Source organism: Monodon monoceros, unplaced genomic scaffold, assembly GCF_005190385.1.
Source record: "Monodon monoceros isolate NGI ecotype Baffin Bay Population unplaced genomic scaffold, NGI_Narwhal_1 Super_Scaffold_9, whole genome shotgun sequence".
In the NCBI taxonomy this organism is placed as follows: Eukaryota; Metazoa; Chordata; class Mammalia; order Artiodactyla; family Monodontidae; genus Monodon; species Monodon monoceros.
In genome coordinates this window covers 32,125,581-32,137,086 of record NW_021703786.1, presented here as the reverse complement: position 1 = coordinate 32,137,086, position 11,506 = coordinate 32,125,581, and the positions used below count along the sequence as shown (strand labels likewise).

At 47.9% G+C, this 11,506-nt stretch overlaps 1 protein-coding gene across 4 annotated transcripts in view; it reads right to left on the bottom strand.

The window, feature by feature from the left end:
- The window catches only part of SLC39A11 (solute carrier family 39 member 11), a 431,705-nt gene that overhangs the window by 332,476 nt on the left and 87,723 nt on the right, over positions 1-11,506 (bottom strand). For 3 of the 4 annotated variants that reach the window (XM_029210793.1, XM_029210794.1, XM_029210792.1), the window contains exon 3: positions 7,696-7,734. The exons of the other annotated variant lie outside the window; for it this stretch is intronic. In XM_029210793.1, coding sequence (XP_029066626.1) covers positions 7,696-7,734 — 39 coding nt within the window. The remainder of the gene's footprint in view (positions 1-7,695; positions 7,735-11,506) is intronic. 4 annotated transcript variants of the gene reach the window in all.

The following is an 11,506-nucleotide window of genomic DNA, read 5'->3' as shown; positions in this document are numbered from 1 at the left end:
CCTGCAGCAAGACCTCGCTCCCCCCCACAACGTGGAGTCAGGATGTCCCTTTCTCCTTTCTTCTCTCTCGCCTCGCCACCCCCTCCCCCTGCAGCAAGACCTAGCTCCCCCCCACAACGTGGAGTCAGGATGTGCTGGGAAGGAAGGGCCTCATCTTGCGCCACACGTGCGCACAGGGTGAGGGGAGGGCCGAGGGGAAAAGCTGTCACCACGTCGTCCTCGTGCCCACAGGAACCACTACTGTCTGGGGGCCGGGGACGCCGGCCAAAAATCAGGCTTGTCCCCTGTGACGCGTTCAGTGTCTCCTGCCTGGCCTTGGCATGGCTTGAGGACACTCAGCTGAGACACAGAAGTTTCCCACCGGAAACTGGTCATTTGAGACCCTTAAAAAGCAAGTGCCTTGTGGAGAAGCGGCAGGTGCCCCTTAACAACAAGCACCCTGAATAGTGAATGGTCCTGGTTGGAGAAGGGCCCTTCCCAGGACTTCCCTGGCACTCCAGTGGTTAAGACTCCCTGCTCCCCATGCAGGGGGCGCAGGTCCGATCCCTGGTCGGGGAACTAAGATCCTACATGCCATGTGGCACGGCCAAAAAAAGAAAAGAGGAGGGCCTAGCCCCACATCTTCTTCCCGCACCGGGCCACACCCACCTTGTCAAACGAGACCCCTGTGACAGGCGGCTCAAAGTTCCACCAAGCCCACCCTGGAATATGCCCTACCTGCACTGAGCGCCCACCAAAAGGGCGGCCTTAGCCCTAGAACAGACCAACATCACCTCCCTGGTCTCTGCGTCCCAGTGCAAGAGAAAAGCTGCAGGGAGTAAAATCTAGGAGGCCCTGGGGCTCCCTGGTTCCTCAAATCTTGAAAAAGCAGATTTAAGAGAGGAGTCTGCAAGGGACAACTGCCATGAAACTTCCAAGGTAACCTGTCCACAGTCCAGGTGATGCTGGGGATGGAACCTCCTCAAGGTCCACACAGCTTCAGCATCCCCAGGAGGCCATCAGGGGCCCTTCATCTCACTCAGCCTCATGAAGAAGAAAATCAGAAACAGACAGCAATGATCTTTGCAGGAGCCTCACCAGAGCCCATCAGAGTGCTCATACTGTCTGGTGGTGGCCCGGCCCATTTCAGTGTGGTCCAGAAGACCTCACGTTGGAAAATCTCCATTAGGACGTATCAGGCTTCCCTATCTCTCAGGCAGGAAGAAGGAGAAAAGGCAAGAGCAATTATTACTTCGTAATCCAGGAGCTGTAGAGCCAGGAGTATAAAGGCTAGGCTTTCTGAAGCCCCGATTCAATGGCTACTCTGCACCCCTGGCCCTTCTCTCTCTCCTAGTTACTCTAGAAGAAACCTTTCCAATGGATCTGGCTGGAATCTCCTCCCTGAATCTCTCATGCTACAATTTAAGTCCATTTCTTCCCATCCATTTCTCCATGGAAATGGAGAACAGCTGGTCACCATCATCCCTCCAGACTCAAAGGCCATCACTGGAGAGCATCATTAACTTCCAACAGCGAGCCAGTTATTTGGAGAAAACATCACTCACCACTTGTGGCACAAAAGCAGACTCAGCCAAAATCTCCTTAAGAAAAATCACGTCTTTCATAAGGAGCCAGCTCCCTATGGGATTAATAGATATTAAAATTGCCTTTTCATGCCTAGAAGTAAGCTTTTGGATTGGTAGCCTATCTTTGTCTTCTGCAGTTTCATGGTCATATTTATTCCACACAAGTGTTTCCTCCTTGAGAGAGAATATACACTGATTTAGAGATTCCTAGTTAGTTCACAGAAAAAGAGACATCGGAGGGACTTCCCTGGTGGCGCAGTGGTTAACAATCCGCCTGCCAAAGCAGGGGACACGGGTTCGAGCCCCGGTCCAGGAAGATCCCACATGCCACGGAGCAACTGCGCCCATGCGCCACGGCTGCTGAGCCTGCGCTCTGGAGTCCGCGAGCCACAGCTGCTGAGCCCGCGTGCCACAACTACTGAAGCCCGTGCGCCAAGAGCCCGTGCTCCGCAACAAGAGAAGCCACTGCAGTAAGAGGCCCGCGCACCACAGCGAACAGTGGTCCCCGCTCGCCGCAACTGGAGAAGGCCCGCAGGCAGGCACAAATAAAAAATAAATAAAATAAATGCAACATCTAAGTGATGTTTTTTAAGAATAAAAATAAATTTTAAAAAAATACCTATGTCCTTTGTCCTGGGAACCTCTCTCACAGAAACACTTGCTGCAGTGCACAGTTATATACAGTACTAATATGTCACTGCAGCATTATATTAGAGGCAGATTTTAATATACATATGACACATACCTAAATGTATGCAGAACTGACTGTAGAAACATGTTATGTCTGTGCAAGGTACAATGGGACCCCAGTCAAATGTCTGATGGCCAGGTTTCCCTTTTTCTAGATTCAAAGCACCTGAAAGCAGTGTTGAAGAAGCAAAGCCTTTAGGGTATCAGGCACTATGGCACATCTAACCGTCCTGACACTTTGTACGTGCGTCATAAATGTTCTCCAAAGATACACACTCAGGGTTAATGGTGGTGACCTCTGGGAAGCCAGTAGGAAAGAAAAGGGGATTTTCTTCTTCTTTGTCTTTTTTTTTTTAAGATTTTTTAAAAATTTATTTATTTTATTTATGTACTTATGGCTGCATTGGGTCTTCGTTGCTGCACACAGGCTTTCTCTAAGTTGCGGCGAGCAGGGGGCTACTCTTTGTTGCGGTGCACAGTAGGTTGGCTGTATTAAATATAAATCGGTCCATGATAAGTACAAGCAATTATTGGACTACTGGGGCTCTACTGCCTTCCTCTAGTTTGGGGAGGCATTTATGAGAATCCACTTCTAGTCACCAATGCCACTGAATTTTCCTGAGTTTGAGTTCCATCTGTCTCCCCCACCAAGCTTGTACTTTTCTCCCTGCATCGGGAGACTGGTCAGGAGCTCCTCTGTGCAACTAGCCTATTCTCGAGGTCACGGTTAGAAAAATAAATGACTTATTTTCTAATAAAGACACAAAGATAACTTTTAGAATCTCTTTTTTTCCACCAACTATTTTAAAACTCAGAAGTAAACTATTTTAGATCCTCATAGTGAAAAGAACATAAAACACTGGTCTGATGATGTTTTTTAAGGAACTCTTAAATTTTCATGGTTTAATGCTCCCAAATTCATTCTTACAGGCCCTGAAGACTGGTATACTCTACCTGTTTTTGGTTTCCCCCCTTGTTTCACCTTGGGTTTTGTCTTTTGTTATATAAATCTTACAGAGGCTCCTGGCCTAAAAGAGTAAACTAGATCAGGACACCCAAGAGGCAGGCCAGCACAGAGCACAGTTCTGCAGACTCTGTATCTGTGTAACCTCTACAAGAATTCTGAAAAACCAGGTATCCTCTCACTCATTTTGAAATTGACATTTAAAATGTTTTCTATTACTCAGCGGTAAAAAAGAATGAAATAACGCCATTTGCAGCAACATGGATGGACCTAGAGATTATCATACTAAGTGAAGTTAAGTCAGAAAGACAAATACCATATGACATCACTTATACGTGGAATCTAAAATACGACACAAATGAACTTATCTACGAAACAGAAACAGACTCACAGAAACAGAGAACAGACTTGTGGTTACCAAGGAGGAAGGGGGATGGGGGAGGAATGGATTGGGAGTGTGAGATTAGCAGATGCAAACTATTATATACAGAATGGATAAACAACAAGGTCCCACTGTATAGCACAGGGAACTACATTCACTATCATGTGAGAAACCGTAACGGAAAAGAACATGAAAAAGAATATACATATGTAAAACTGGATCACTTTGCTGTACAGCAGAAATTAACACAACACTGTAAATCAACTATATTTCAATAAAATTCAAAAAATAAAAATAAAAAATAAATATTTTCATCTCAAATTTAAAGAGTCGCAAAAGACATAAATTCTGGCATGTAAATATTGATGTCTTCAAATAAAACTGCTTCGTCGGTAGTTTAAATGGGCCCAGTGGGATCTAAACAGCATAGAGGGGGAATTCCCTGGTGGTCCAGTGGTTAAGACCCAGCACTTTCACTGCCGGGGCCCAGGTTCAACCCCTGGCGGAGGAACTAAGATCCTGCAAGCCGCGCGTTGCAGCCAAATAAATAAGTAAAAATAGACAGCACAGGGATTTGACTCTCCCATTATCCACTTAAAAATATACACAAACTAAGCTGTGCGTTTATGTCTAATGCACTTTTCTGTTCGAGGGTTACATTCTACACGCAAAACCACATGTGCAAGCTCTTCTTCAAAAGTCAAAAAATGTACATCATTCTCTTTTCTCCTTGATTTGGACTTCAACTGCATTTCCCCACAGAATTTCATCCTAGAGCAACCGACATTGTATGCTAGAAAGTCTGTCACTGGTTTCTTTATCACACTGCTTTGGAAAAAAATATTTCTATTCATTTCCATTTAATTCTTAAAAATTCCCTGTGAGCCTAGGGCTCCAACTGCTTAAATAACAATTTCCTGGATTGAGCGACCATTGAAACATTAGCGGTCGAGGGGCTTCCCTGGTGGCGCAGTGGTTAAGAACCCACCTGCCAAGGCAGGGGACACAGGTTCAAGCCCTGGTCTGGGAAGATCCCACATGCCGTGGAGCAAATAAGCCCGTGCGCCACAACTACTGAGCCTGCGCTCTAGAGCCCGCAAGCCACAACTATTGAAGCCTGCGTGCCACAACTACTGAAGCCCACGCACCTAAAGCCCGTGCTCCGCAACATGAGAAGCCACGACAATGAGAAGCCCGCGCACCACAACGAAGAGTAGCCCCAGCTCGCCGCAACCAGAGAGAGCCTGCATGCAGCAACGAAGATCCAACCCAGCCATAAATAAATAAATAAATAAATTTAGAACTATTAGTGGTCAAGGACACATTCATAATAACAAAAATTGAATATGCTGTTTCATAATTATTAGACACTCAAAAGTAAAATATTCTTGGAAATGCATATTCTCAGGGATGAGGCTTTTTTTTCTTATATTTTCAATTCATTCATATAACTGTGAATAAACATCAAGAAGTTATTGCTAGAATAAGACAGGGCTAAGCATCAATTTTATTTCTGTTTTTCTTTGGGTTCTTTCTTAAAGTAAACAAAGAGAAAACGTGTTCATGTAAAGAAGATAGAAAAAAATAGATATATTGTTATAATATTGTCATTTTGTTCTTTGAACTCTATCCAAGGAGGCTCAAAATCCCAGAGTGGTCCACCATGGAAATTTACACTAAAGGCTTTTTTTTTTTTTTTTGGCTATTCCACACAGCTTGCGGGATCTTAGTTCTCTGACCAGAGATCAAACCCAGGCCCTTGGCAGTGAAAGTGCTGAGTCCTAGCCACTGGACTACCAGGGAATTCCCTACATTAAAGGATTTTTCTGCTAACAGTTTGATTCAAAGGACGGGACAGTCTCCGAATTGCTAAAGGATTTGTGTCCAGCGATCAGTGGTTCAAGTCCTTCACTATCTCCACCCGAGCACCAACATGCCAAGGGTCTCTCCGTCTGTGCGTGGAGATGTGGTTACCCAAAGACAAGGAAGTAAGGCAAGAGTGCATCTTCCCTTCGTGAAGTAGGAGAGGACGACTGTGTCGGGGAAGCTGGGAAGACAGGACCTGCCACTGGGGTATTCTCAGGCAGAGCAATTTGGGGAAAGAGAACAAAACTGGAAGCTGAGGACCTGGGAATTGATTCTGTGACCACTCTCCATGCCCTGTGAAACACCCAGAATGTCTCCACAGATGCCAGTCTCACAGCTGCTGACTTAGAGAACTTTTGGGAGGTCCCACACCCGGGTCAGGTTTTGCGGATCACAGAACTACAAAAAGAGGAGAAAGGAACCAAATTCTGAGCAACCAAAAGGGAAAACCACATATTAACATGGCTTCTGATGTGACTGATGTGACTGGAATACACAGCACCACTGTGACAGTGATTCACATAATTCAGGCCTGGAAAATGGAATCTGCATTAAGCAAGCCTTGAGGTCCAACTCCCAGCTTACAGGAGACCCAGGGGACAGAGGAACAAGTTCAACAGCACCATAAGGAAGCAATCTGCCAAAGTCAGAATGTGGGACACTCTACAGATGAATGATCCAGTTTCTCTAACATATTACGAGCATGGGGAAAAAAGGCCATGGGGCGGTGGAGCTGGTGGGGGTTACTGCTAAAGAATAAAAGGGACTAAAAAGATTCAGTATGAAACAAATTCAATATGAAAATCTTGTTTGTATCCTGATTCTAAGAAAACAATTTTAGAAGACAATTTTTTTTAAAAATGGCAGAAGTCTGAATGTGAACTAAGTGTTGGATAATAATAAGGAATTATTAATTTTGGTAGGTGTGATAATACCATGGTGATTATGTTTTTTTAAAAAAAGTCATTCAGGGAGTTCCCTGGTTGCCTAGTGGTTAGGATTCAGTGCTTTCACTGCTGTGGCCCAGGTTCATTCCCTGGTCGGGGAACTGAGATCCTGCAAGACGCGTGGTGAGGCAAGAAAGAAAGAAAGAGAGAGAGGGAGGGAGAAAGGAAAGGGAAAGAGAGAGAGAGAGAGAGAGAGAGAGAGAGAAAGAACAAAAGAAAGAAAGAAAGAAAGAAAGGAAGGAAGGAAGAAAGAAAGAAAGGAAAGAAGGAAGGAGAGAGAGAGAGGAAGGAAGGGAGAGAGAAAGGAAGGAAGGAACGGAGGAAGGGAGGGAGGAAGGGAAAGAAAGGGAGGGAGGGAGGAAGGAAAGAAGGGAGAGAGAAAGAGAGAAAGAAAGAGTCATTCAACTAGAGTTGTGCATTGAATTTACAAGTAAGATCACATGATGTCTAAGATTTGCTTTTACACAGTATTCCACCTCCCGAGAATATGGGGTGGGAGGAGGGGGAAAACACGTGAAATTGAGATTAGCAAAATGTCAATAATGATTGAAGCTGGGTCGTGGGTACCTGGGCTGCCTCATAGGATTCGCTCCACTTTATTACACATTTGAAACTGTCTTGGGGACTTCCCTGGTAGCACAGTGGTTAAGAATCCACCTGCCAATGCAGGGGGCACGGGTTCGATCCCTGGTCCGGGAAGATCTCACGTGCTGCAAAGCAACTAAGCCCGTGCGCCACACCTACCGAGCTCTAGAGCCCACTAGCCACAACTACTGAAGCCCGTGTGCCTAGAGCCTGTGCTCTGCAGCAAGAGAATCCACCGCAATGAGAAGCCGGCGCACTGCAAAGGAGAGTGGCCCCCGCTCGCCACAACTAGAGAAAGCCCGCGGGCAGTCACGAAGACCCAGCGCAGCCAAAAAAAAAAAAGATAATGTCTATAATATAAGGTCTTTCAAGGGTGAGAAGGAGGAGAGAAAGAGAATATTTAATTAGTGCCAGCAAAGCTCTGTGCTAAGCCCTTCCTAAACATTATCTTATTGGAAATACTTATTTACAAGTCCTGAGACAGCTGCCAACAAGCTTCTTTCACTGTCTAAGGAGAGGCAGGGGCATTCAGTACGCTGGATGCAAACAGGGTCAGCGAGAAGAGGGAGCCATTAGCACCTGTAGATCACAGAGATGCAGCTTGGCCGCATGCGGAGAAACTGGAAATACCCCTTAGCAGAGAAATAACAAAATAAACATCCTCCACTTACATCCCTCCTACCACGTGCTACTTACCCCTGCAGCAAAGCCAAGGCTTCCATCTAAGATCCGCCTCTGAAAATGAAAAGAAGATGTTTCAGTTTCTAAGGGATGCTCCGTGGGATAAGAGAAAACCATAGGCCTAAGAGAGCCACATGAATAAAGTCTAGCCCATGCCTCACTCTGCGAACCTATCTGGAATCCTGGACCCAAGCCTTTATAAAATGGGCCAAGAACCAGGGGGAAAAAATTTTTTTGAAACCTTCCATCCATCCCACAGCCAATCAGAGCATTCTTTCAGTGTGACCCTTGCTTTTCATTGGTCCACGTGTTTTGCCTCTTCCTCGGCTCTCCCTGTGAATTATGGCTACAAACCTTTAGTAAGGAGCTGGTCTAAACGATGGAAAGTGACAAGCACTGGCAAGGAGCATGTGGACCAATCAAAATCCTCCCACACTGAAAGAGGCAGAGTACAAACTGGTACAGCCACCTGGCAAAGCTGGCGGCACCCACTAGAAATTAAGCATACCCTATGACCCAGCAGTGCCACTGGGCATAATCACCTAACAGAAATGCATATTTGGATTCACCAGACGCGTGTACGAAAATGCTCTTTGCGGCATTATTTGTGAGAGCCGAAAACTAGAAACTAACCGAAAGCCCACCACGAGCAGAATGGATACACCATTAGGTTGTACGCATACAAGAGAACACCACGTGGAAATGAGAACACACATATATAGATGAATGGAGCTCACAGTCGGGCAGGGGCATTCAGCAGACTGGAAAATAAATAGGGTGAAATCAGCCCGACAGAGAAGAGCATATACTATACGGTTACTCCATTTATATACTATACAAAACACAGAAAACAAATCTCTGCAGTTGGAGAGCAGGAGAGGGGCTGCCCTTGCAGTGGAGGTAAGGGGTGGGGAGGCAGTGATTGGAAGGGACCCTGAAAGGGCTGGTGGGAGCGGGGGGATGGGGGGGCTGGTCCTGTTCCAGCACTTGATCTGGGTACTATTTTCACTGGTGAAAAGTTATCAAGCTGTACACTTATAAAATGTGCATTTTTCTATCTGCTTTGTAGATTTCAATAAAAAGGGTTGTTGTTTTTTTTTTTTAGGAAGTGGCCTAAGTTAGGGATATAATCTATAGCCACATGGACACACTAGAGATACACTGAGATGCTTATCACCCCGATCCTTGAGCCTCCCAGTGAGGTCTGGGAAGCTAGTGCTGACAGGTAATCATCACGGCTACAGGCACCCTCTCCCCACCTCTGTGTGGCTAAGGGGTGGATGGAAGGTTCTGACCCCAGTGAGCCACACAAATGACACTCTTCTCTAGGCCTGCCACGACATAAGCCAAGTTGGTCTAATCAACTAATTTAATCAAAGCAGACAGATATAATTCAAAACTCAGGCAGAATCATCCTTTCAGCATTCCTCTGGATCCTGAAAGGAGAAGCATTATACTTTTCTTAAGATCAGTAAACCTGTTCTTCTACTTTCAGACATTTGTCTCAAGGAGCTAATCAGATGTGTGCTCAAAGATTCATGTTCATCATAACACTACTTCTAGAAGCAAGAAAAAGAGACATAAACTAATTGTCCAGCGGTTGGGGACTGGCTAACTCAACTGCAATGCATTTTTATGGCGGGATATTCTACAGCCATTTAAGTAACCAGAGTAAATCAAAATGATCGAAAAACCATTTAGGGATATAGGGAGGCGTACTTACAACATCCAGTGAGAAACGCTGGTTATAAAACATCACAGACAGTTTGCTCCTCATTATGTAAAGAAAACAGATATGTCTGTACTTATGTTCACTCAAATACAGCTGAATACATTTGAACAAATATGTTCGGTTTTCCTTTCAGAGAAGCGGGATCACGAACTTTTTTATTATTTCTTTCAGCTTTTCCATATTTTCCAAGCTTCCTACAATTACAACGTGAGTTTTTCAATCGAGAAAATGAATCTTGAGTGAGGTTGAGCCAATGCTGCCAAGAGCAGCAGAGCAGAGGGCGGATGGCTGAGTGTCTACTATCCCAAGGGACCGTCACCACAGCCCCCATTCTAGCTGGGCGAAAACTGAGGTTCCCCAGGGAGGGGAAGGGGAAGAGCCAACCCCTGTGCGCTCACGTCTACGGCTGGCTTTATCCCCTCGTGCTGGAGCCCCTTCCCACTCCTCCCGCATCCCTCCTGTGCAGAGAGGGCTCACACAGCCCAGCTGGGCCTGCTGTCTTTAGAAGGTCCCACTTTCAAGGTTAGCCCTTGGCTGGCTTCTGAGAAGTTGGCACTGGGACTGCTCGCCCCACTCCCTGAGCAGTAAGGGTGGGCCCCAGTGCCTGCTTCACAAACAAGGTGATTTGTGCACAACACCTGCTTTCCTTCTTCAAGTCTGGGATTTGGGTTGGCAGCTCAGCACAGATGCCCACGTGACCAGTCCCCAGTAAACACCTTGGGGCCCGAGTCTGAACTGGGCATCCCTGGGCTGACACATGGTCCACGTGTTACTGCATTTTCGTTGCTGGCGGAATGAGCACGCTCTGTGCCCCCTCACGAGAGGAAGGGGGCGTTGGATCCCAAATCTGGGCACAGGCTTCTCCAGACCCTGACCGTCTCTGTCTCGCTGATGCTATCGTGTGGCCTTTCGCTGTAAGAAACCTGAGCCATGAAAACAACTCGAGGCTGAGTCCTCCGAGTCTAGCGAATCACCAAACGCGTGCGTGGTCTCGGGGAGCCCCTGTGCGCCTCCACACAGAGAAAGGACTCGGCAGTTCCTCCTGCTGGCCTGGGGATTACACTAACACGACACAAACGAGCGGCTCTGCGGCTCCCAAGGGGGAGGGGGCACCTCTGCGATGGCTTCTCCCTTCTGAGGAGCCTCCACAGCATCGGCCGGGGCCACACGGGGCTGTGGGGTTCCACTCGGGTCTCCAGGGCCAGGTGGGCCAGCTAGACCCCAGCTATTTCGACTCAGATCTCGCCTTCTCAACGCAAAAGAAACTGGTGAAGATGAGATGAGATGAGACGGTGAAGGTGCTCTGCGCCAGAAGGGCGCGAGGACAGGACCCCAGAAGACCTGGCGTGGCTGTCAGGAACCGGGAGGAGGGTTAGATCACCTGTCGACAGTAACCCGGGACTCCTCAGGGCTGTGGGTCTCCCCAGGCAGGGGAGGGCAGTGGGGGAGGCCCCACCTTGTTGGCAACATCAACACTGCTTTTCAGGCTCTAACACAGGAGTGCCTGGCTGGCCGGCTTCCTAGATGGGTTTTGCTTTCCAGATAGGCCTCCCAGCACACTTCTGGCTAACCACCCCTACAGTGTCTGTGGCTGCGTGAGCCACGCAGGGGCTTCACTTTCATCAAGGCATCCATGGCTGATGGCTCCAGGCCTTGGACGGGGGGGGGGGGGGGGGGGGGGGGGGGGGGGGAGGGTGGGGGGAAGAAAGGGCCTCCAGGCGGAAGGGGGGGGGGGGGGGGACGGGAGGGGCGGGGTGGGGTGTGTACTGGGGGGGCGTGGCCCTGGGGATGTGAGGGGGATGCACAGGGCCAGCGTAGGGGTCTGGGGGGAGAGGGGAGGGAGAGGAGCGTGGGAGTTTGCATGGAGTGTGTAGGAGGGTGTAGCATGTGGCGGAGGGAGAGGTGGGGTCTGGGGGATCTAGGGGTGCAGGGGTGGGCGGGGTAGGCAGATGTGGGGTCTATAGGAGCCTGGGAGGCAGGTGTGCGTGTATTCATCCCAAAGAGGGTGAGGGAGTCCATGAAGAGCCTGGAAATGGGGTAAAAGAGGAAGTGGACAGACGACCCCCCCCCTCCTTTTCCCCAAGGTCTTTTCAA